This window comes from Ptychodera flava, chromosome 1, assembly GCF_041260155.1.
Source record: "Ptychodera flava strain L36383 chromosome 1, AS_Pfla_20210202, whole genome shotgun sequence".
Taxonomy (NCBI): Eukaryota; Metazoa; Hemichordata; class Enteropneusta; family Ptychoderidae; genus Ptychodera; species Ptychodera flava.
The window spans coordinates 49,406,344-49,433,830 of record NC_091928.1 but is presented as its reverse complement, the minus strand read 5'-3'; the positions used below and the strand labels follow the sequence as shown (position 1 = coordinate 49,433,830).

Below are 27,487 nucleotides of genomic sequence, written 5' to 3'. Positions count from 1 at the left end.
GTCATAGCTACATGTAGCTGTTAGCAATCTACTAAGAGAGTTATAACTTCTGTGGGCTTCTTTGCCATGGAGACACATTCAGGTACAGTATCCACCACGAAAGTGAAATACTGATAAGTTTTGCTCCAGTTTACCTTAATGAAATTTTCAATCACTCTCTCACCTGATCAAGAATACTAGAGAAACAAATTATTTAATATTTACCAATATATAAAATTAAAATGGCCACCATTCCTGTGTTAAATCTATGAGGAAAATAATATTTTTGATTTTTAAAAACCTAAGACGCTGAAATTTTTCTTACTCCAAGATTTTTAAAATGAACCACCACAAGTGGTAGATCAGAAAAGAATTGTAAAAATGCGAGAGTCCAAATATCTGTTCCCAGGTGCATTCCACCTAAATTGGTGGTTTTACCTTACGTTTTGCAATGCATAAAATTCCAGCTAAAGCACTGTTTCATTCGTACGATTGTAATTCACTCAACAGATTGATTGTACAATGTACATGTGTAAAAGAAAATAGGCATTTCCAGAATGGCCGTAAAATATTTAGCTTCTTTCAGCTTCATTGGTACTGTAGATATAGAAATTTCAACCTGTATTTGATAGCCATAGCGTGTAAATTATTACTGTTACTGCTATAATATAATGTTATGAGTTGTAAACTTTAGTGGTTTCTACCGTTGTCCTGTTATACTGCTGTGTACATGAGAATGTACATGTACACTCAAACACCCTCAGTCTCTCAGTTCTCTCTGCAAAAATAACCATTTCCCTCAAATGGAAAGGTGTTATTGAAGGAAATATTAAACAAACACACAGGTTGTACAGGTCAGGTTGGGGTCACGACCCCTAACAAAGAGGTAGATCATCTTTCAACATTGCTATGTCTTAAACCTGAGTTCACAAAAGAATGTCTCCATTCTGTTCAAAATCATCTGAATATAAAAATCCTGAAAATATCCAAATATTTTCTTATGATGAAAATTAAAATTTGAGAAGGATTGTACCATGCAGTGTGGGAAGACTTTCAGACCTGAGAGATTTTGTTTTTGTTTTGAAAAGGACCTGATATTTGAAGAGAGATTTCTGTGAGACATGGCAGGAATGTGTTCATTGAATGAGATCTTTCAGACACTGGACTCTACTGTGTCCGGCAACGATGGCGCTGAACTGCTGGATTCCATGGCTATTTAACTGCATATCAAAATGAATGTGTTGTGACGCACTGCGCCAGAAATAGCCGCATATCTTGGACAAAATAGTTTGCATGTGAAAAAAAAAGAAAGGTAGCTCTCGCTGATTTGTACAGGGAACCATTTCGTCATAACAAGTGTGCATGTACTTAGCAGAAAAGTTCAGGCATCTTGCACAGTTGTTGAAAATTATCAAGATAACTTCCAGACATGGGGTAAGTTTGCTTCAGAAATCCAACTTGTTTACCTATTTAAGAAATAAAATGAATTTATAAGACAGTTGAATTATTTCAAAGAGAAAAGCTTTGTATGATACTGTAAGGTAGACTGCTATGTGAACACACATTGTAGGGACACGGTGACAGTGTTATAGAAAATTTCAACAAACTGGTGATATTTTATGAAAATCAATACAGGTATTAAATATTCATGTTCACAAGTAATGAAGTATCATTAAGGCCTATGCATTAATGAATGAATGAATGAAGTTTATTTTTCTAGAAGTGTAGTAGATAAGCAGATAATGAACAAAGGATACATTTGGATTAATGTACAGATAGATGTAAGAATATTAATATGCAGAGATATACTGAATTCTTTGTAAGTGGCGAGCCTGTCCCATTTTACAATTGAAACTTCTCATGCCAAGAATATTGCTGCGTTAGTATTTCTGGTTTTCGTTCCAGTGATCACATTGCCCGGATAATATCAAAACCACAGATATTTGAATCCATTATGACACTGTTCCCATGTAAGCGATCAGAGTCATATTGTGATGTTAATATGATGCATTGACCAGGTCTGTGGGGAACTATATGTCATTTAAGTTGACTGTGTAATGTAACATCTAATTTCTAATCATTGTTGTCCTCAGCCAAAATGATTTTATTTTGACAAATTTTTCATTAAATCAAGTTTACCATGGTACACTACAATGGGCTGATTGTTTTTAACATATCAGCTTATCACAAACAAGTTGAACACGCAGCACTAAATACAAACAATTTGAATGGATTCTGATTAAACGGCAGGTGTGATTTAGACTTTGAATGCCAACAGTTGTGATATTATTCAAACAGCTATTTTATTGACGTGTTCATTAAACATAATAAAATTCAAAGTTTCTTGCTTCAATGGAAATATTTGTCATTAGTGCATATTGGTGTTGGAGTGTACTGAGTCTGTATTTGGAGCAAAAGTATACTGTTTGACATTAATCTAACAATTTAAGTTTCTGCATTTTATAAATACATGTGATAATTTTGATTTGAGAGTGTGTTTAAAAAGCTTGAGTTCGGTAAACTCCCCACATTGATCACTGTAATCTCATGGTCAATAAATTTACTACGTTATAAGTAGGATGTGGTTGTGGTTGGATACTGATAAAGAGTTATACTAGACGATTGCGGTGGGCGGATGACGCTTGTAGGCAGTGTAACATTCCTCTGCAGTTACCGAACTCAGGAAACAAAAGACCTTTATACCATACAAACGTGGTAAACAATGTTTTTGGGTCAATTCATGTAGGGTTGAATTTCGTGTAGTGTCAGTGGTTCCAGCGTGTCAGTATTTCAGTGTAATTGAGGAAGGGAGGTGTTTCAGTGTGTTGTAGAAAGAGACAGTAATTGAAACCTCATTTGTTGAGGGTTTTGTTTGGTGAAAAGTTGTTTAAGTTTCGTATTAATGATGATGATGATGATGTCAGCAATTGCATGTCTTTCTGGTGTGTATCATTAGTATTGTCCATCCATATGCCTGTCTTAACCCCTTTACCACCTTGGTTTGGCCCGTTAACATTACAGATTGGTGATTGCGGATCTATTCACTGGGGTTTGAGGTGAACAGGTTAAATGGTGTGCCCCACCCTTCATCATGTCTAATTGTCTACATTGACCAGCCTTCAAGTGGACATTGCTCAAATCAACTTGTTTTTTTACTATCAGGGGATCATATCAATGAAACATAAAAAATGTGTAAAAAGTTTAGGTTTGGCAAATTCTTTGCTTTCACAATGCCTTTATTGAACAAGTTGAATTTTAGTGAGTGTTACATTTGTGCTAAGGACATCACCAGTAAAATTCATGTCCAGAATATAAAATAAAAAATTTGTAATTTTGATATTTTCAAGAATACATATGGAAAGATGACTTGTATGTACGTCATCAAATGAAACATGGAAGATATGTAGTTGAATCGCAAATTCATTGAAAATTGAGCATTCTTTTGTTATTTGTAAAATTCAGTCCAGTAATTGTGACCGGTAACCATTTAACAGACAAAGTATAATATATATTATAGCCCAAACATGGAACTATGTGCCCGAGGGTAGGTGACCATTTGCCCGACGTAAAGGAGGGCAAATGGTCTCCTGCCCCGAGGGTACATAGTCCCTTGTTTGGGCTATAATGTTTTTATTACATGCCTCTCTTACAGACATTTTTCTCTCAAAATATTTAGGGTTATTGGTAAATGATAATCAAATGCTTTTATTTCCATCTTAGGTGAAAAACCGTTAAAAATGGAACGATTTTCACCATGGAATGGCGCATTGATATACTTAAACTACTGTTATGGGATTTATCAATTTTTTCCGCAAAATTTTCAAAAAATCCGATTTCCTATGCAAAACATGAAATTTCAACATTTTTACATCAAAAAGTTTTCAAGTTGAGAATAGTTCCGGTTCACTTTCAGTCCAGTGATGACTATGCGGCCTGCGACGTCATCAACGATTTACCATTGAATCCTATGGAGGGCGCGACATTCAATATATGAGGCATGTAATAATCATTATTTTTAACCCCTCTGCACACAATCTTGAAGAAACACATAATGCTAAGGCTGGCAATCTGTTACTCAGGCATGATGTAGCATACATACTATACATGTTCAATGTAAAGTTATTGTATAACCCCCTAATCTTTACCATGGTTTGGTTTAGCCCTTTTGTTTTCAGTGGTTGAGTTCGAGCATTTCATTTGTAAATAGGGGTGTTAAGGATTAGGCTAATGAGTCACTTAAGCTTTAGTACTCAAGCTATTCTATCAAGTGACAGTAATGCTGTGCAACATGGCTGTGCAAACAGTTCTCCTCTCCTAATCCTGCCAAATACCCTATTGTGAGAAAATCTAGTTTGTTGTGATGAACGTTGCTGGAATTCACACTTGAGTGAACAGAGACGACAGTGACAGTCGTCATTGAAACCAATGCTCTGAATTCTTTTCAGAAACTTCCACTAGCATTTAAAAAGAGGTTGGGTTTTAGTTTCAGGGGATTAAGACACAAAGCGTGATTGTTTTCCATTTGTGTGATTTGAATGGAAATTTCTTCTGGCTATGTTCTTTTGTAGTTAGTCACAATTTCTGTGATTACGTTTGCCTGATATTCAGTCTGTCATAAAAGAGAAGTTAAGCACTGTTACATAAATGGCCATTACAATCCCAAGGTGCCATTTGATGTCATCACTGGCATTCAATAAAAGTTGTATTCCAATGTATCCAACTGAGACTGCATGGTGACCTTTGACCTTAGCTCACAGTGCAAGACTGACTTCAGGCCATCTGTTGCTTAGAAATGGCTTCAGTTTAAAACTCAGCTCACATTGGGTCATTCATTAATTATTATGTTTTGTACATTGCCCAGCTAAACAAGAAACACCAAACTGTAATATTGGATGCCAGCTAAGCTTTCAATTTAACCATTCAATTACTATTGGTATAATAAAATTTGATCAATTTCTGTGTAGTAGTGGGGGCCTGTCTACTGCTGGTACTGGGATAAGATGCAACAGATGTCAATTGAGAATCCCATGGCGTACTGTACATACAGCCTCCCTGATAAATAATGTACTTTCTGAGTGGCAATCTGCTGACAGGTAAAATGGATAAACCATGTTATTTTGTGGTGCCATCTGTTGGCTTGGACAAAAATCTGATTTAACTGCAAAGGTCAGGCTTTATCATCTCACATGGCAAACATCTTTGCAAATATTCTTGTAATAGCACCGACAGCGATTTCAGACACATGTACGCGACATCAGACACTACTGCTTGAAATTTGGATAAATTTTATAGTTGCATGCGAGGCTGTTGTTGCAGCTTGTAGTCTGAGCCATTAATTAATGTGAATTAGTATCCATTGTAAAACTGCTAGGTTTCATTTCCGTCGTTATTGCAGAAAATATGTACGAATAATATATAATTGATGTAGTCTGAATAGTCTGGCATAGTAGATATGAAGTGAATATTTAAATTCAATTTCACAAATACAAACTTGTCTGTTTGTTCCAAGTTCATGAAAATACTTATAAATTAATGGAAAAACAATTAAGTCTGGATCTGAGGAATTTCTGTGGGCAGTAATTTACAATTTGATTTGCCATATTTGCACAAGTTAAAAGAATTCCAAACATTCAATACTCGTACATTAGTTAGTTTAATATTAGACCAAGAGTTGTGGTCCATGAATGGTGTACAGTGTACATGTATGTGTTCCACTGATATTGCTTCAGGACAAGAAACACACACATACACAAGTGCCTACATAGGTCTACAATGTAGGTGTATTGAGTTTGTCTTTCAATACAGGGATCCTTCTCTGTAGCAATGGTGAAATTAGGTGAAATTCTAAGTTAAATACATGTGTGTAACTTTTAGCTTGAAAAAATCTGTCCTTATAATATTTGGAGAAGTGAACTGATAGAGAGCTGTATATGGTACATGTTAGGCTGACTATCTGTGTACACTATTGAGCAGAGTGACCTTATAGTAGGTGCATACCTTTACCATAGTGTAGGGTGGGCCATCTCTTTTCATCTTTGAAAGTAATCAGGAATGTTTGGCATGGCTGACCTCTGTTGTGTCAAAGGTCAAAGCTTTTTGTTGTTGTTTTGCTCAAAATTTTCCCAGCCATGCCCTGTCAAGCGTCGGGTCAGCTGTATTAAGGTACAATACAAGAGGAACTGCCTATATGTGTATGATGTAGTGTTGAGTGCATATCTTGTACCAACTGTGCTGTCCTCACAAGGCCACAAACAATCCTTGTCCTGTTTATGGCAGACTTTATGACTCTGAGGAGTTGTAAAACTCAAGGGTACCTTGTCTTCATAATGCGATGATTGTTCTTGAAGTAGACAGTAGTCATGTGTTCATCCCTCTATTAAATCAAGTTTATAGGAAATAAGTGCCAAATAAGCAATTTGAAAGCAATGACATTAAAGGGATATAGTCGTCGGAACTGCGCCTGTGCGAGTTTCCTGTTGACAAACAATGTATTTCGTGCACGATATCAAGATGCACCTCATCATCATAGCTGCAATATTTAGTCCCCACGGACACCGTCCGGGGGGACTTATAGGTTTGGTCATGTCCGTGCGTGCGTGCGTGCGTCCGTCCGTCCGTGCGTCCGTCCGTTCACGCAGATATCTCAGAGACGCCTGGAGCGATTTCGTTCAAACTTGGTACAAGGATAGTACCATACCTCATACAGATGCACGTCGATTTGTTTCACAATGCGATCAAATTTGGCCGTGGTAGAGGACTTTTTAGTTTTCACCTCCATAGACTCCCATGTATAAGGCAGACCATAGACTCCCATGTATAAGGCAGACCATAGACTCCCATGTATAAGGCAGACCATAGACTCCCATGTATAAGGCAGACCATAGACTCCCATGTATAAGGCAGTCCATAGACTCCCATGTATAAGGCAACCATAGACTCCCATGTATAAGGCAGTCCATAGACTCCCATGTATAAGGCAGTCCATAGACTCCCATGTATAAGGAAGTCCATAGACTCCCATGTATAAGGCAGTCCATAGACTCCCATGTATAAGGCAGTACATAGGCTCCCAAGATAAATAAAAATTTAGTTTCTCATCGTATTCATATTGCAAAAAGGATGCAGTGACACAGTTTTTAGTCCCCACAGATAAAGTCCAGGGGGCTCATAGATTGGGTCATGTCAGTCCGTGAGTCCATCCGTTCACGCAGATATCTCAGACATTTTGACAAAATGTCACGTGACCTTGGTGACCTTTAACCTCAAATATACATATTTGTCCATAACTCAGTAATCACTAATGCTACACCCTTCATATTTGGTATGATGGGACACCTTATGACGCCACATATTGTACCTCATTAATTATGTGCATATCTAATTTTGAGCGAGCCAATAGAGCCAGAGGTCTGATTTTTGGTATGTAGGGATAACTTAGCAATACAATTTTTTTGACAAAATGTCAAGTGATGTCAATGACCTTTGACCTCAAATATACATATTTGTGCATAACTCAGTAACCAAAGTGCTACACTCTTCATATTTGGTATGATGGGACACCTTATGACGCCACATATTGTACCTCATTAATTATGTGCATGTGTAATTTTGAGCGAGCCAAAAGAGCTAGAGGTGATTTTTGGTATATAGGGATAACTTAGCAATACAATTTTTTTGACAAAATGTCACGTGACCTCGGTGACCTTTGACCCCAAATATACACATTTGTCCATAACTCAGGAACCACAAGTGCTACACCCTTCATATTTGGTATGATGGGACACCTTATGACGCCACATATTGTACCTCATTAATTAGGCACATATCTATTTTGAGTGAGCGAATAGAGCTAGAGGTATGATTTTTGGTATATAGGATAACTTAGCAATACAATTTTTTGACAAAATGTCACGTGACCTTGGTGACCCTTGACCTCAAATATACATATTTGTCCATTACTCAGTAACCACAAGTGCTACACCCTTCATATATGGTATGATGGGACACCTTATGACGCCACATATTGTTCCTCATTAATTATGTGCATACTAATTTTGAGCGAGCCAATAGAGCTAGAGGTCTGATTTTTGGTATGTAGGGATAACTTAGCAATACAATTTTTTTGACAAAATGTCACGTGACCTCGGTGACCTTTGACCCCAAATATACACATTTGTCCATAACTCAGGAACCACAAGTGCTACACCCTTCATATTTGGTATGATGGGACACCTTATGACGCCACATATTGTACCTCATTCATTATGTGCATATCTAATTTTGAACAAGCCAATAGAGGTAAATGTATGATTTTTAGTATATAGGGATAGACTATAGGATAGAAATTTTTTTTGACAAATGTCATGTGACCTCGATAACCTTTTACCTAAAATACACGATTATGTCAATAAATAAGTAACCACAAGTGCTATGTCCTTTATATTTAGTAGGATGGGAGACCTTATGACAACACATGCTTTACCTCGTTAATTATGCCCATATATAATTGTGGGCAAGCCAATAGAGCTAGAGGTCTGAATTTTGGCATATATGGATTAATTAGCAATACAATGTTTTTTTTCAAAATGTCACGTGACCTTGATGACCTTTGACCTTGAATATGCATATATATGCATAACTCAGTAATCACAAGTTCTTTACGCTTCAATTTTGATAGGATAATAGACCTTAAGATGTCACATCTTGTACTTCATTTATTATGCACATATGTATTTCTTGGCTGGCCAATACAGCTAGAGGTTTGATTTTTTTCCCGATTTAGAACCATAACTTAGACATGCCTCTTGTTTCAAATTGGGAACAATGACATAGACCTATGTGTCCATAGATCTGAACATATACACTTTAGTGATACTTCTTAATGACCTCATTTCCCTGCCCCCTAAAGACTAATACTCCTATTACAAGTGGGGACTATGTCATTGTCAATGACTTGTTAAATTATATGATGATAGATTATGACAGACATGTTTTAACTGTCATCAATCACCATTGTGCCTTGGGTACATTGTTGCCATTGGTCGTATGGGTCCCATACGACCTTTGAGCGCAGTTCTGACGACTACAGTATATCCCTTTAACCCTTTCACCACCATAGTTTGACCCAAATCCATTGTTTTCTATGGTAAAGTTGGACCTGTACACAGGGAACTGGGGGTGAAAGGGTTAAGGTAGAATGTGCCTCAGGGACAGATATTGGGACTTTCAAACTTTTGTAATTGTTTTTGGTCTACTGCTTGGGGAGGCTTACATGTATTGTGAAGTTTTTGGAGTAAACAAACTTCTTACTGGCTTAATATTTTTGTAATGAATTGAAAATTGAAAGTTTTCCTCACAGAGTTGAATACAAGGCTGGCTGCCATTTTGAATGTCAAGTGTTGGAAAATGATGAATTATTTGTAAAATACATGTATTTTTTAGCTTCATCAGTCATTCTTACTGAACTTTGAGTGAATTCTAAAATGAAAGTTTACAAAACTACACTTTGCATGTACAAATAAATGTGTGATAATGATAATCTTCTGTATAAATTATTTTGAGGTCTTTAATGTGATCTTTGAGTGGAGGGAATTTATTTATTAGGCTTTATGGCTACTTAAATAATACCAAGTACATGTACTGGGACTTAACCATCTTTAGCTGCAATATAAATATGTACATGTACTTAAGATAAAGGAGATTTACTGAAAACAGTTAGAATGGGTCATGAATTGCACACATTTATACAAACCTTGAGTTGAGCTGTAAATGGTACAGAATTTCATTTCTGAAATAATCTGCAAAAACACTCATATTTATCAGCATACAAATCTGCATGTACATGTTAGGAGTTTGCAAATTTCCTTGTGTGTGTGTGTGTGTGATTTGTACAGTTTAGTCCTGGATAGTGGTTGTCCAACGCTTGTTGGTTTTGAAATCAAGAGAGGGACTGTGTGTTGTATGGTTTAGTGTACTGTGTGTGGCGTGTCAAGTGTAGGAACTTGACTGATTTGTGGAGTAATTTGATAGTAGTTGGTTGTTTTGGTGTAAGCCGAAGATTATTTTGTGAATTGTTGCATGTAGTTGATGTGACATTTCCAGCATGGCATGGATTTCAGAATGTTATGGTTCATTTACATGTAGAATCTGGTGTGTATGTTAAAAATAAATGAAAAAAATATAGTTTATGCAACTCCTGTTTCTGTAATTAATCTGAATCACACCCTCCACCCCCTCGGTTCCAAGTACAGTGGTCCGACTCAACCCAACCAATCGTGAGAACTGGGTCAGACCAGACTGTAGTGTTATGGTATCAGAGGGTTGATGTGCTACTACTGTGAAATACTGTCCTCTCCTCCTATGTCTAGGAGCTGTACAGTGTATCTTGGAAGAATTCTAGACTAGGGTTTTACATATTTTACTGATTGTCACAGGTCACAACTTTCATATTATTTTAGGTAATTCAAGTGATGAGAAGTTTGATGCTGTTTATATTTTGAAAGTAAACAGTTCGTGGCGTCTGACACAGTCACACTCCACCCATGACTCCATCATTTAGGTTTCACATGAAAAAAGTATAACATTGAAAATAAATATCAGAATTTTCAAAAGTCAAATTTCTTCCAATACTATTGCTGTGTACATGTACATGTACATTGTGTGTCTAAAGACTTGTACACAATTTGATGTGCCAGACAATTTAACATAAATAGTACATGTACATGCTGTGGTTATGTAAGTGTTAAATATTATAGTGTGCAATCAATTGTGTATTGAATATTAATTGTCAAGACCAGGGTTCCGAAATAGATTATCAAATTTGAATAAATTACAATGCAGTTCATGTTTAATCATCTTTGTTAAGTGCTTTTAAACCATATGTGTGTCTGGGTTTTTCACAGGTGGAAATTAAATTACATGTCTGGATTGTACTATTGCATAGACCCTGGAGTGAGACTCTGCTCTGTTGAATACACAAATAGGATGTGGATAGTGTTTTTGTCATACTGGCTGTTTAATAATGATGATAGATGCTCGATGTATACAGTTCATAGAATTGTAAAATCTCCAATTACAGCCTTCATATGCTGTACATGTGTGCGTGCATAAACCCATCATTGAAAAATTTATCTGGGACCCATGTCCATTGTAAAACTCTTCTCACCTCAGGGATCGGATGGAGTGGGGTGGTAGGGGAGTAAGGTCATCAAAGTAATTGATTGTAGTGATAAACTATTACAGAAAAGGAGTGAATTTTGTGACAGACCACATCTGTTAAGTTTTTTCAGTCAATATTTGGAAAGAAAAAACTATAAAATCAGCACAATAAATTCAGCACTTGTCCCATTGCAAGTGTTGATGACATATTTGTTTTACAGTTTTCAGTAAGTTCACTGTTACAATTTGGAAACTACACGCAAATGGTGTTTGCAAGTTAAGGAGCAGTTTACAGGGTCAAGATGTCACAAACTTCTGACACCTTCATATACAGTGTACAATGGAATTTCATTAAGTTTTAAATGCAATACTTCATTCTGGCAAAGTACAATGGACACATTTTCTGTGTGTATGACATCAAAGTACAGTGCAATGGAATGTGTCAAATCACTGTCTTGCACTGGGAAAACAGCGGCGTTGGACCACAGCGCAGAGTTGAGAGTCCACCATCCCAGATATTGTCTATGCACATTTCACAGGTTCGTGGCATTTCATAGCGTCTTGAACAAAGTAGCCCACTCTCACACAGAAAAATACCACACATAGTTTTATTTCACCAAGACAAATGATAGTGTTCAGTGATGTCAGCCAACAGTATCAACAAGTGTGTACAGAACAATAGACAAACCTAGATGATGTCATGCCAGTATAAATGTAATCAACACTTGAACAAATCTAGATAAGATTTCTTTAGTATTTTTTCCTGTCTATTTGACAGTCTTTCACAATATATATATTGTTAGCATGATGTGATTACAGAATATAACAGAACAATTATAATTTTATTCTGCTTAATGTTATCAAAACAACAGAAAGAGTTTCCCTGTGCCGTGTCAGAATGTGATGTTTGGCTTTTCAAAATATTTATTGTGCCTGTGCTTATGACGTCTGACCATGGTGGGCTAATCCGTACATTGTACTATAGACATTAGAAGTCTCGCTGCTACTGTCTACCAGTATGATTGTACCTGTATGGTCCATGCAAGTGTAAATGTGGGACATTGTCTTGATTGAACTGAACATGTGCCACAGCTAGGCTCCTACAGTGTAGATGAAGTTTTACTGGCACAAAAAGGATTTCCAGAAGTAAACTGCAAAAAGGAATTTACAAAAGCATCAATGAATCAGAGATGTCTTTGACTGTCTCACACTTTCCCAGTCCTCTCTTCCCACGCCACACACCCCAAGTTTATTTTCTTCTGTGCTTTTAAAAAAACACAGCAATATACATAATCATGGCTGAATGGAAGTTTGTTTCATTTTCAGGAGACGAGCCTGACAAATATAAATGTTAAGAGGTACATTAAGTACATGTATAATTTGAAGTTTTACTCCATGTACTGTATACTGTATGACTTTTCTCATAGCTGATAAAAGTGGAAGAACTGTGAATTCTTTATCAAGGAGAGATGTACAAATGTATGTGTGGATGTTGTGGTTCAATTTTAAGGACAGTTTTGCTAGTATGAAGTGTAGGTCCAATGATTGGCCCTATGGGAAAGACCTACAGTGTCTGTAACAGGTTAAGAAAAATAAACGCCTGACTAGCACTGAGTTCTTAACATCATCAGTCACTAACCTAACGCTTAACATATGCATCCTGCTGATGTAAATACTTGCTTTTCCATATGCTTTTTGCATGCACAATTTGCAGTGAGTGAAATGTCAGGGAAGAAAGTGAAATATGATGAACTAGATAAGACAGATAATCTTTAATTAACCCTTTTAGTGCCATAGTCAACTTTTGTCTCATGTATAAAAAGTAACCCACATAAATTTTTTCAGATTTTTTCCAAAATTTTGATCAAAAACTGTAGCCAATGAAAAGTGATGTCCATCTAGTCCAAAATTGTCCAAAAAATTACAGAGAAATTCATAAAAGTTGGTAAAATTTTACACTAAAATTTTGGTGGGAAAATTTACAGTGCTCAAAGGGTTAACTGTTTTGGTAAAGTGCAAATGCTTGTACATACATAAGGGTTTCATTATTCATATTATTTGCTTTGACTACATGTATATAAAATGTTCACTGGAGAAAGGAGAAAATATCATAGCCATTTTAATTATTTATTTTGTTTACAGTTGCAAGCACTTTGTTAAGACAAGCTACATGTAGATGATACCCCACAACATGTTCTCACGAAAGCCATGAAAATTGGTAGCAACAACTTTAAATATACACATACAGAAGCCCTCTAGCCACAAAGGTCAGAGGTCAAGATGACAGTAGACAGATTATGTTACCACTGATGATGGATGGGACTGGGGAAACAGTAATTGCTGGTTTTAAACTGATTTATGTGGAAATCCCACATTGGCAGAACTGTCAAAGAAAAGATGTGTAAGCTATGTGCTTCCTTTGTGCATACTGGCAGTAATAAATCTATGTCTCAGAGGTTCTCATTGGAAAATTCACGGTGCTGAAGATAAATATTACCACAAGATGAAAACATAACATAAGCACATTTGTAGAAAAAACTTATATAGTTTTGATATGTCAGTAATTATTTCTGTTGACAGGTGAAAGTTGATGCAAATGTAATGTCCATATTCTTGGTTTTAATCGATTGAGTGCTGTAATTTTTCCCACCAAAATTTTAGCGCACTACCTTACCGATTTTTATGATTTCTGTAATTTTTTGACCTAATACTGTATGCTTCACTTTTCATCAGCAACAGTTTTAGATCAAAATTTTGGGAAAAATTTGAAAGGAGTTGAGGAGACAAAAATCGACTTTGGCATTCAAAGGGTTACACGTAAATCTTGCAGAAGTGAAAATCCATGGTGTATCCTACTGAGATGCATGCATGCATTGTAACTGGTATCTGTATGACGCCATGGAAATGGCAAACCATTGAAATAAATTGCATTCAGTACATCACAGAAACCTACAGAAACTGTCCAATTCTCCCAAGATTCACACCACATTCAATCACACTGTCAAACTCCTGGAATTTCTTGAAAAGCGTCCAGTCTGCATCAAGATTAATTGCGACAATGCATTCTTTGTTGAAAACTGAAACAAAACAAAACAATGAAACGATTCCAGCCTTTCTTTCATCGGAAGACAAGAGATGTGACTTATTCCCGGACAATTGATTCAGTTGAATCAAGCAATCTCACGGTTTGACCCATGTACACGTAATCAGACTCAAAAAGCAAAGAAAACTGTTACTTTGTCCGATAATCCTGTACAGATGTGCAGTGTCTGGCTAATGTGGAAAAATAGCTGGAAGGCAGGAAGAGACTGAAAGGTCTTTTAAATAGACTTGCTAAAGATCAGGAAAATAGACTCTTTCATATTCATTGGTCAAGTATAAAGTGTGAATTGCTAGTGTACGGAACATGTACATGCCTACCAGGGACTTCTCACTTTTAATACTGGGCTGAAAATACAAGTGCATCTCTTTCGCAGTTTTGGTTAAAACTTGCAGTAAAATGGCAGGGTCTTTGCATAATTCTGCATGTACTGCTTTTAATTACTACCACTGATATTGTATAAAAAATATACATTTGAATTCAGTGTGGCTGTGCAGAGTCTAAGGAAGATCTAGTGAAATGCCAGTTAGTCTGACAAAATCACACAGATGGTTACACTACAGCCCGTTTCTTGATAATATGGATGTTTTCTAGATTTTTTGACAAGGTTACTGTAGAAATTATAAGATTCTGCAGTTCAGTGTGAAAAAAGGGTTTAATTTTGGTTCTTTAGTGAGAAAATGATTGACTTTATGAACACATGTCTGTCAAAATTGTTCAGACTCATAGGACATGCCAAGGCAAATATCTAATTTACATGTTACTGAGCAAGCAAGTTTATTATGGACTCAAGCCACAGACCTAATTGCATACTGCTAATTAAACTGCTAATTATACTAATTGTATTGAATAACTTTGTCAGTGAGAGGCAATTTACCCCAGCCTAGGACACCAGTCTGTCATCTTTCACAAATCATGCTGTGTTATGTCAGCCTTCATTCCACACTAAGTGGTGATTCCACAGTGACATTCTGTTGGCCTGATCCATGGTTGCGATAAGAGACAGTCAGAATATCTTGATTGCATTGTTTTAGACAAGTGTCTAATTAGGTTTGCTAATCAAATTACTCACTTTGAGAAGAGACAGGATCACAATTCTCAATTTGTTGACAAACCTAATATCAATGAAATGTTCTCTGAAGTGGATTTGGTCAGTTCGTGGACAACAAAAGGTAAGGTACCACTCTGAGGGAGGTTTGTTTTCTTTCCAAAGGCTTGTATTAGCTACACTATTTGATTAATGAGGAATTCTGTCTCTGTCTAAAAGCTGTATCAAATGACACTTTCAAGCATTTCCTGTCTTGTCATCATAATTGCATGTTTGTGGATGACCTGGTGTGTGACAGTATTTCGACTCAAAACATTTAGAAAGGGGATACTTGGAGGGAGTATGATTCGATCTGCGTTCAGTGTGGACTTTAGAACTCATAGAATTCTTTCATACTGTAATTCCTAGATATTGTTTGCGGACTAATACACAGTGTAATATACGGTTGTGTTAGACATGCTGTGTTAAAGGGACAAAGTTGGCCATTTTTCATGAATTTTGTTTGATACGAAATACTACTTATATTGTTTGACATGTTGAAAGATACTGAATAAATGGGTGACCATGTATATATTCGATCCCGGTTTTAGACACGATACATGAAACCATCGCAAAAATGAATTAATGGTCATGACCATTAATTCATTATCACGATGGTTTCATTTGTCTAAAACCGGGGTCAAATATATGCATTTTTTCCACTTATTTTCAGATGAAATGGGCCAGATTGATTTCGCAGTTTTTCAGAAAAAATAGCAAAACCATTGCATTTCTATGTATGAGAAATTACTACAGGTACCATATGATGTTCATGTATTATAACACCAGTACTGTATGTCCATATGCCAAGTTTATAGCTTGGCTGTAAGGAAGTGTTTAATTTACTGTAAATCTTGACAGCCTGTCATAGATCCTCTCTAATGCCAGCATAAATTCACTTGAATGTACTTGAGTTTGTCGCCCTGGCTATAAATCAACTCTACTAGTACCAGTTGAAGTTTGTTTATGTCTATGTATAATACTCATAAAAATTGCTGAGCTATTAAACCAAGCACAACAGTGTTCCCATGACCTGTATTACAGATACGTATAATTATATGGCACCATTTTTGATGATTCTATTGTGGATAAATATGCATATAGGTAATGTGAACCTCAATTTTCCGATGAAATTTGTCTGTAAACTGTAAACTATAAATGAACGCGAGGTATCTGTTTTACAATGACTGATTTTTAAGACCAAACGTTTCAAATTGACTACATCTTCAACTGTCTATGACAGACAACTCTTACAATGCTGTTATTACAAACTGTCCATTACAGGCAGGTTTCAGCAAAATATTTGGACGTGTTTAGATGACTACGACCCTCTTGCAGTTTCATGGTCTGATGGAGTAGAGAATTACCCAATGTTACATGTGTGATATTTCTGCTCGCTCTAAATCACGTATAAAAAGATAAACAAATCACTCTGTTTTAGAATTGAATATGTATTTCTGTTGGCATGGGGTGGAGTGGCTGATCTGATCAGTTAGTGTGAAACTTGCCCAGAACAGAAAAATTCATTAAAGAGGGAGGTGTCATATTACCAGATAAGCGAAGAAATTCTGTTTGAGTCGGACTTCAATTATAATTTACACACTTGATGTGTTTGCTGAAATTTCAACAATTGGTCATGGACCAGTAATTCATCATATTGTACATCGGTAGACATTTCTTTCTCATTTTGTTTTGGTCATTGTCATGGTACAGTACTGAAGTGTGGTACTCTGTGTACACCTGTGTCTTTGTTCAACGTTTATAGATTGTGCTGCGGGCTATAGACATTGTCCTGTATGGTGTGACTGTAGCTGTTCTGTGTACAGCCGGAGTCCACTTGTGTGCTGTTGGCCAAATCTATTTATGTTAAAGCTCCATTGCTCCATTGGATGGGCTTTCTAGCATCGTTCTATTTATAAAATGCAGTTTATCATTCCACTCCCAAAATGTACATGTAGGTCTGTAAACTTCATCAGCTGCTAGTCATACCATTGAAAAATGTGCAAATGTGCAAAAAAATTACCATGAGCAAGTGGGTTAAAGACAAACAAAAACAAACACCAAACAAAACAAAGCAAAAAAAGTCTCCTTCTTGTTTCCCCATAGAAGTTTTCCTAAAAATCTGATTCTGAGTTCCAATATTTACTCTATCTTCTTGGCCCCTCATTGCCGTGGAAGCTCTATAGTTTTAATTTACAGTTATTTTGAAGGTCAACGGAACAAATGTATTGACATAAAGAAATACTTGTTTTCTTCAATTTTGATAACCAATAACAACAATGTCAACAACATCAACAACAACAAATAATAATAATAAACATCAGATGACTCTGTTTGCTGTTGTTTACAGCTTGTAACAGTTGGTTGAACAACCTGTCTGCAATATTGTAGGGGAGGGTTTTTCGTACGATAAAACTTGTTGATTTTTTTGAAAACAAATACAGAAGTTGTACAGAAAAATCTTGTCAGTGCCAGACTGCCCTGTCTCAAGGGATAGATTTTCCAGTGTACAGGTCCATCTGAAATCTAAATACTTTTTACTTGAGGTTACTCGTATTATATCCAGTGCATACATGGACAGCTGTCTGTCTATACTACAACTAAAGTGAGTAAATTTCAGTGTCAAAAGAGGTGTGACTTGCAGTCTCAAATGTTGACATTCACCCAGTGTAATAGCAAAACTCATGACTTGTTCATTGAAAATAAATATGTGGCAATTCTTAGAAAGATGACTCACGGGTAACTGTGTTTTTAAAAGATCTCAGTTTGATAAAATTTGAAATGCATTCCATTTGTACCAGTTTGAATCCGTCTAGTGTCTTTGTTTACAGTCTTGAAGTTGTCACACTGCTATTTGTTGCATTCAGAGGTTGGTACAGTGCTGTTCATGTCTCTTCGCTCACATACCATCTGTGTTTACACAGCGTCCACTTGATGAAGGGTATTGTTTATTTTTGTCATCAAACTGTGTCAGCTTCAGGGCAAGACAGTGTGAAGTCTGACTCTCTCTGTCAATGGGTTCCATCAGTTATCTCACCTATGGACTTGTATCTGTGAGATGTAATGAACTGTCAGGTACTGTACATGTGTACCAGCTAGTTTGTTATGATTTCCAGTAGAGACATAAAAAATGCTGGTATTGCCACCCATTTGAGAGTATCATCTGGGCATTTGTACATACATAAAAGTGATGAAAAATAACCATCCCGGTGAATGTTAGATTATTGTAATTTATTTCTGCAGCAGTTGTTACTGTCAGCAGTGTGTGAGCTAGAAAAGTATTGGTAAGTTGAGTGTGTAACACAGTATTACAAAAAATTACCTTTTTATTTGCTGTTTGAAATTTTTTTTCTCCCAGGAAATGAAAAAGTACAAAGTAGTACATCATGTAAAATATAAGATGACATCTTTCCTCTTCATGACAAAAAGGGCAAGTAGCCGTAAAGTTTGATGACTTTTGAAGCACCTTAGTCACAGTAATAGCTTGTCAACTCAGCGACAATATGTGCATAATATGCTGTTATTGTTTATGTTTACATTCTAGTGTACCAGAATTCACTTGTCAACAATAACAACACTTGTACATACTGAGTTGACAGGCTTAACTGTGGATCTGAATATGCCGTAAGGAGCAGAACAAGAAACTGATTTACAGTAAAAAGGAAAAAAGTAAAAAAAAATGATCCAAATTTTCAGCTACTGGCTCTTTAACAATCATGTCGTTGAATCGGGGAAGGATTAAGCATCAATTGCCCTCATTTCTTTTCTGTGTATGGATAGAGAACATTGAGAAAACCATTTCCTCAGACTTGCACATCATATACAAACACTGGAAAGTGTTTTATTGGACATAAATACTGTATGTATGCTAGCTTTGGCAGTATTGCTGGCTATGAATATAAATGTTTGCCAACTGTATACATGGATGCACCTAAAGATCTTGGTAATATTTTGTTTTTCAACTTGACATTGACAAATGCAGTCAGTAGCTTGTTCTGTACAAAGTTCACAGTCCAAGTTGAAAGTTCAATCAATGTTTTCTTTACCATCAGATCATGCCAGAGAGCAATAATTCATCCTGATTGACCCATGAAGTACGTGTAGCTGGTACAGAGGTACAGTTTAGACAGAGCAGTCTGAGATAATGCATGTAGATGCAAAACTGATTTTGCATCTACTGATACGTACTGGCAGTAGTTGCTTTTGAGCAATAAAAGTCACCAACAAGTACTGCTAGGTCTCACAGTTTTGCTTTACCAGTGCAGGCTTTTGCTGTAAACGTGAAATCATAGACTTTTAATGCTTTTGTTTGTTTTATACAATGATGTTATCGATACAGTTCACAAATAAAATTGCTATTATATAAATAAATAATTGTATAATTTATGGACCATAAAACTTTAAGTGTTCTCCACATCAGAAAGCAGTGCTGTACTTTCAACTGCCTTGCAATGAGCTGTGTGTTTGAGATATGGTCAGTCATAGTCAGATTCTGACCAATGACATCATAACCTGGAGTCCTTTTTGAGGAAAGTTGGGCACCGTATACAGAAAAAAAAATGTCAATTTTGAATAAATTGAGAAGTATGTTGAATTGTCAGTGAAATATTTAACTGGTTGTAAGTTTTCATATAACTGTTTGTAAGTTTTCGTATAACTATAATGTAATTTTTTCAAAGTTACAATTAGAAGTTGTAGTTTTATAAGTAGTATATTGTATTTCTACGCTAAAATTCAGTTGTCAACGATAACATTGAATGGACTAGTATGGTGACAAGTTGAACACTAAACTAGGGTCTTAGATATAACGAGGGCATTTCTAGGTGAATTTTAGGATAGCATGAAATTGTGTATATTACAAACAGAATAAAAGTAATTGCAAATGCATGAAAAGCTGCAGCATATGGTGTTTTCAAAAAGTGTTCTAACTGTATTAATGAGAATTTTATCAGAACATGTACAGTATCTTGTAAACATAGTGCATGTGGTTTACTACATGTTTGCTTTGACAGATTAATGCATATTTGTTCTATTAAGATAACTGATTGGATTGTAAGCCGAAAAGAAAGATCTTCACAGCAGGGCTTTTGTCCACTGTCAAGTCCAAGTCTGTTACACGTCCTTATCTCATTTGCAGCTGATAATGACAAGACAACAGTGTTGCCATCTTAAGATAGACTCAGGGCAGGGTCAGAGGTTAACGTTTTCACTGATAAACTTTCATGCAACCCTGTTGTTCTCTGTTGTGAAGTTGGGCCACTGCATTGTGAAATGGGGATGCAAGGGTGTAACCCATCACTCCTGAAGCAGAGTACGTCCATTTTACTTCCCCTGGAATTGGACCTTTTCGTACCCACATGCACATTTAATATACTAAAGTAAACAGTGAACAATAACCTGTCATGGCATTTTCCTGATCTAACTTAGACATACACAGCAATAAAGTCAACTATCAGTTTTAGATGACATACATGTATACCAGTTTTGAGTTATTTATCTTCCTAAATGTTTTCACACTCTGATGGCTTTTCCAGCTGATGTTTAAGTCATCGCTCTTCATACATGTATGAAAATGAGCGTGCAGTATCCACAAGAATTATAAAAAATCTGGTTTCAGCGTCACTGATTTCATTTGACTTTATGGCCTGTGCATTTAACTGTGTGGAATTTAACTAAACTGTTTGGGATGTTATGCTGTATCATTTGTCATTCAGAAGAAAACGATTGAATAGGTCATCTTATGAACCTTATGATTATAGTATCAAGCACTTTATAACTCAGTCAAGCCTGACAAATGTACTAGAGAATGGTTTATGACTTGATTTCAGAGCTGGAGGAGCAATGCATTTGGTGTGCTATGTGAAACACTTTTTTCTTGCATTTCTTGTAAATAAAAAGTAAGCAAACAACAGAAAAACCAGATAAAAATTGAAAAATATAATAATGAAATTACCAAAATTACCATTTTTTGTCCTATACGTTTTCCCTGAAAATCACTTTTTGTACCATTGTAGGTTTATCAGAACAATCTGCTTTGTACTTACTAAAAATGCATGAGTACATGTACAGTACAGTGTACAATGAAAATGTTACAGAGGTATACATACCATATATCATTGGACATTCCTCTTGCTGATAAATTCATTGGTCTGGCATTCATTGATGTGCCATACCAAGTGTGTCACTATTTTATACATGTACCAGTTTACGCTGCTGTTATACCATTGTTTTTACCATACACATATTTGTCACACAGATATTTGACTGTTACAGAATAATACAGAATGGATGGTGGCTACAAGAATATATAGCTGTAAATAATCAATTACTACTGCCGTGTAAAAAATGTGTCTAAAACTTTTATTTGTAAACCATTCACGTCACTGTGATTAGAGTGCCACTAGGGTCGTCCATCATCGATGTTGGATTCAGCTGAGACTAATGCAAGGAATATGAATGTTGGGAGGTATTTGAGATGAAAGTGTCGGGTTTCACCGGGTCAGATCAAATAGACCATTAGTGATTCATGGGACTGCAATCAGCCTGCTTATAACAGTTGTGAAAGTTGAATTGTCAGCATAACTGTGTTAGACCCTCAGCCCTCAAGGATCCGTCTGGCCACATGGAATTCTTCCGTTCGTTTCCGTATAGCAGGAAGTTATGATTCTGCTCCAGTACTTTGCCGGTATTGATTGTAGATAATCAGATTGAAATGTTTGGAAAGTACAAGGTCCAGTGTGACATAGGGTAGGTGTATTATTTCTGGGAAGTTTTTAGAATCAGTGGCTGATTTCTTCATTTGGGTGCATACATGTACAACTTAATGGTTACTTTATCACCTCTCTTGACATCATTGCTTATTCATCTACATGTTCTGTCATAGCTTATATCATTTAGAAAGAAAATTGGCATTTTAGTGAAAAATTTAGCCTTTGAGTCATGCAGTGCCTCAAGTTCAAATATCTTGGTCAGATTTAAGTTCTATTGATATGTCGGTACAATACATGCATGGTGTGTGAAATTCACATGTGTAATATTACACGTGTGTGCAAGATACAATGAGCCTTTAGTTTGAGACACAGTGTGACATCATTGAGATTTTATCTTAGTGCACACAAAAAAAAATGTTAGTTCTGTGAAAAACATTTCTTGATATGAGAAATTGCAAGTATAAAATCAGTAAATGTTGGCATATGTATTTTTGTTCTTAATTACATATACATGTACATCGAACAGACTGGGATATTCATATTGCTGACATTTTACCCAGTGTCTGTGTCAACAGCATGTTTGATTTATAGTGCAGTCTTTCACCGTCTAAGCTTTCCTCCAGTTATTAATGAAACAAGGTTGATTTGGTAAACATTGAGAATGCAAGTCGTTGACCCATTTTCATCATAATTCAGAATTGATATCTGCAGCGTCTTGTTTTAAAATTATTGTATGCTGACTAAGCTATTGCTTTGGCTTGGGAAATTAAAGTCCCTTCTACAACTGTAACTTTCGACACATTTACCAATGTGTTTGTTCTTTTTGTAAGATACAGTTTCCACTCTCAAAATTCTGTCAAATGTTCACTCATCAATACAACCAGTGTAATGTTCAAAGTTATCCTTGACAACTGAGATCAAGTCCGAGACCAGAATTTATTTGTCAACAATAACATTGCATACTGTATGTGTTGTGTTTGCAAGGCCAACACTCAATGTATTTCTACAAAACCAACGGAGAAAATGCAGAAGAAGAAAGCAGCATTTTGAAAATTTTGCCAGAGGTTTTAGTCATTTTAAATGTCCTGTCAACTCAAGCCTTATGAGTCTGTAACATTTGCAAAGGCTAGTTTTGCTGCTATAATAATTCATATAACTTATATACCAACACTGTGACAGTTCCATGCAAATTCGTATTGTATTGTATTTTTTTGACCTTTTGTTCACTGAAAAAAAAAGCTTTTAGTTGATTGACATGAACTTAAATATAAAATAATTCCAATATACATGTATGGGCTATGGATGTTGTCTTGCTTTCATACAGTGACCCAGCTCACACTAAACCACATATATGTACATTAACATGTTTGAAATATTATATTGCGATTTATCCTTGAAGCTATTTTTAGTGAATTTTTCCATCTGTTCAGAAATATTCATGGTGATACTTGTATTTCTAAATGTGTGTAATGGCGGCCATCATATTTGTTGTCCTTTTACGTCGGGTCTGAATGCTTTTTCTGAAGTCTTTTTTTGTGACAAATTTGTGACGTTTCTTTTTTCACTCTATATACATACACACACTACCAATACATAAAGACTTGCAAGCTGGTTCATTCGCTGAAAAAGTCACCTCTATTCAGCCTTTACACTGTGAATTGTGTGGCAGCCTAAAGCTACTGTTGTCCTCGTTTGCTGTGTGTGTTGAGGTCGTGGGTCAAAGGTCGTCCACGATAATGAAAAAGCTGATACGCGCACAAACACTGTCATAATGTGATATTATTGTTGGCCTGCATCCATCATTGGAGGGACATTTTAGACTTGAATTGGAGGGATATTTTGACTTCAAGTGGACGGTTACTTTTGTTTGAATAGAAGAAATTTTTTCAGGAAACTGAACGCTGTTCACGGTGAAGTTACTATGCTGTATTGTTGTCAGGTTTGTGTACTATCTTTATCACCTTTTGAAAAACAATATCCTTAGTGGTACTCTTTATTTGATTGTTAAACACGTTATGGCACATATTATCGGTTCAAACTGGAAATTTTACAGTCAGTGCTAATGGTTTTGTAATCTGTGAAATAGTTACTTTTTGCATGTACATGTACAGTGGGAGTTGAGAATCCTGCCCCCACACTCTCTCAGTGCCTGGTATGCATGTATCACCAAGACCAACATGTGACACCAACAAGCAAAAATCGCTATGCACATGCATATTGCTAATGCTATTATTCACCTTTTGTGTTCAGTGTGTGAATTCTATGCTGAAAACAACCTGGATTATCAGAGTGTTTGGTTCTTACATTGAATTCACTCCAAATATTGCTAGACTGCTGATATTTTACATGTACGTGATATTTTTGAATGAGAAAAAAAAGCCAGTTTCCTCCTTAACGTTATTGATTCATTGTCTGAGGTCTATTTCAATTTAATTTGTTTGAAGTAGAGGTCAAAATGAGGTCACAATAAATATCTAAAACAAAGACACATAATGCATATACATGTATGAAGTGTACGGCCATGTATATTTAATTTTTATAGCGATACAGTTACTTCAGACAATTGATCAGCCTTTCCCTGCCCTATCGGTATACCCTGCCAAATAATTACAGGTATGACTGCTATGTATGCATTTCAATCAGTTATTGTCATTCACATATTACAAATATATCAGAACTTGTAATTATCGCAATTGATAACACATTATTGGTACGTTGACTCTGTGCCATGTAAAACCGACATGTTGTCCCGTAGCGTGACCTCATCAAATTTCTAGGCGTATTCTACAAGTACATTCACCATTCATCCTAGTACGTGTAGAGAATTTTTCCATTTCAAATATAATGTACATGCCTTTTATAACTTTAAGTTTTCACTCCCAAATGAGGACTTAAAATGCAAAACATGAAATTAAAGTAAACAAAGTGAAAATCATTCCAGCGGCTTTGAGCAGTTTTACCGTACTTTCCTGGTTTTATTTATGCATTAACTGATATTTTCATAACATGACTGTGGTTTTCAGGGATTGAAACTAAACCTGCTGATAGTGACAGCATGGAAAGTATAATTCTTGGCATGGCTCATAGCTTATACAGTATCGGTTGCATACATGTATCCGTTTGTATCGGCATGTATAGGGAAATGTTACTCATATCATGTTCAAAGGTCCATCAACTTAGCTTTACACCTTGGGGGAAAAATAAACAATTATTGTAAATATTCTTTGTCCAGTGACCATTGACCTTGAATACCATAAAATATTTGTCAAATTTTTTTCAGTCAACATATTGTGATCAAATTGGTTGCAGTGTCTGTTTGCACTGTATATCCTACTTCATAATGTACTTGTATAAAAGATTTTAAATTCAAGTGTTCTGAATTTACACTGGTACTAATTTTAAAGTCATATTTTTCGACATGAATGGAAATACTTTGTTTAAATAATTCTTGTCTCCTGACAATAAAAATTTAGTGTGCTGATATTTTATGTTTTTAAATCATGAATTTTCGAGAGGTTTCCTAAATAATTTGCTTGTAATGAGGGTCATGTGACTTTAATATCTGTTCCTGCTCAGTCAGACATAGAACAAATAATTTGTCACATATATAAATTCTCTTTGAAATAGCATTCACAGCTAGAAAGTACATGTACAATGTAAACCAGCACTACGGATACTATAATCGTTTGACCAAAAATCTGATCAAAAAAGTGTCATGGCTGCTTCTTCCAATGTGATAAGCTTCAAATGTCTGTCTGTGTTGTTTGAAGTGTGGTTGCATTGAGTGTTGACACTATCAGTAGAGTGTACAAGTAGGTTTATGAATTGATTTTGCTAAAAGAGAGAAATTGGTTCACTTTATGGTAAATACTGACGCATTCACATAACTATGAAGTTCCGAATAGGCATCTCGCAAAACTTGAATCGAACGCTAATGTGATAATTAACTTTCACTACCATGTAATGAGTTAACTCTTCTGAGATATGTTCAATCAGGAAATAAGCTTTCATAGAATTGATTTCAGATTTAATTTTTGACGATGTGTGGGATAAAAGATGGCAAAGGATCAACAATGCTTGACCTAATTTAATCAGGCAGCGCATCAGAGTTGCTATTCAAATAGCAAGTTCTATTCAAATGAAAAGATTATTCAGTACTGTGCTCATCAGATTTGGAATGCGTTATGGCTTATTGTGTTGATAGTACTGCGTACGATAAAAAGTGCCTTTTGTATGATAAATAATGTTGATAATACCGGTAGTGCATCAGGATTGCGCAGTTGGAAAAATGGTAAACGTTTAATGTTGCAAATTCCTTTGACGCATATACTCTAAATTAGAATATATCATTTAGTGATTTATCAAACTCAGCATTCTAGTATTTTCAAATTTGTAATAAATTGTGATTGCACCCAATGACACGATACAATGGTGGTTGATTGTACAGAATGTATTTTTTCAAACTTTGGTTGCGAGACATTCCCCTTAAAGATGTTGATAGCAATGATATAAACAATAAAAACAAGAAAATACACCAAAACAATAACAACATTGATGATAATACAATGTAGTGATAGCAATGCATCAATAAGTGTTCATATATTCTAATTTGCATAAAATGGTAATTTGACATATTTCCAAACAGATAGATTAGAAACAACCCATGATGTAATTAATCTACTGCATGGGTCATTGTGCACTAGTTTGCATTTTCAACTATATTTAGATGTATTTTTACAAGGACACAATGACCTTCAAACATTTTCGTCCAGTCTTTTGAAAATGGAGATTGTCAGTGCCAATTTTTTTAGAGTCATACATGCATGTTATCTATAAAAATGACAGTAGGAAGGATCAGTTATTGTGTATTCCGACATTTGTTGACAACAGTTGATCTCCCAAACCATGTGCCATCCAATATTTTAGATAAAATATGCATGATGTGTAAACAGTTATAAATATCCATCAGGAAAATCCATACTGAGTATCCATGACTAGAAAACATGGATGGCATTCCGGTTTGTGAAACGCTTGTCATTTGTTATTTTTACTTTCACAAAGTTGCATGCTTGTCATTGCTTTCGATGTGATCATAAAAAGATTTTGTAGTTCATGGTATGATAGAGTCAGAGAGTGAACTACAAGAGGTCACTGACCTCTTGTGGGTTCAAAGGTCAATGAAAGAGCTGACTTCACATTTCTCTGATGATAGCATTTCTGCTAAAAATACTGTGAAGATTTCCATGAATGTTGGCTTGTCGACAGAAACTGCAGTAAAAAGTAGCGTGTCTACGGCATTTCTGTCCCAAGTTCTCTGAGATGCTTTTGTACTGTATGTACAGTGACATGTCATGCATTAATCAGTAGATGAATATACCAACTTGAAAAGTCAGGGCTATAGAATTTTAATATTTCATTAGACTGAGTTGAGTAGAAATTAAACCATATGCCACC

General features: G+C 35.8%; 2 protein-coding genes across 25 annotated transcripts in view; one reads left to right on the top strand and one right to left on the bottom strand.

Annotated features, from left to right (window-relative positions):
- The window catches only part of LOC139140318 (uncharacterized), a 384,451-nt gene that overhangs the window by 183,719 nt on the left and 173,245 nt on the right, over nt 1–27,487 (bottom strand). The gene's annotated exons all lie outside the window — the stretch shown is intronic.
- LOC139140197 (uncharacterized) overlaps nt 1–27,487 on the top strand; it is a 98,771-nt gene that overhangs the window by 9,968 nt on the left and 61,316 nt on the right. For 3 of the 23 annotated variants that reach the window (XM_070709430.1, XM_070709437.1, XM_070709397.1), the window contains exon 1: nt 21,899–22,070. The exons of 19 other annotated variants lie outside the window; for them this stretch is intronic. In XM_070709430.1, coding sequence (XP_070565531.1) covers nt 22,036–22,070 — 35 coding nt within the window. In that variant the 5' untranslated portion in view covers nt 21,899–22,035. Of the gene's footprint in view, nt 1–21,898; nt 22,071–23,742; nt 23,973–27,487 lie in introns of those variants that run through there. One more of the 23 variants, XM_070709446.1, reaches the window with a different exon arrangement.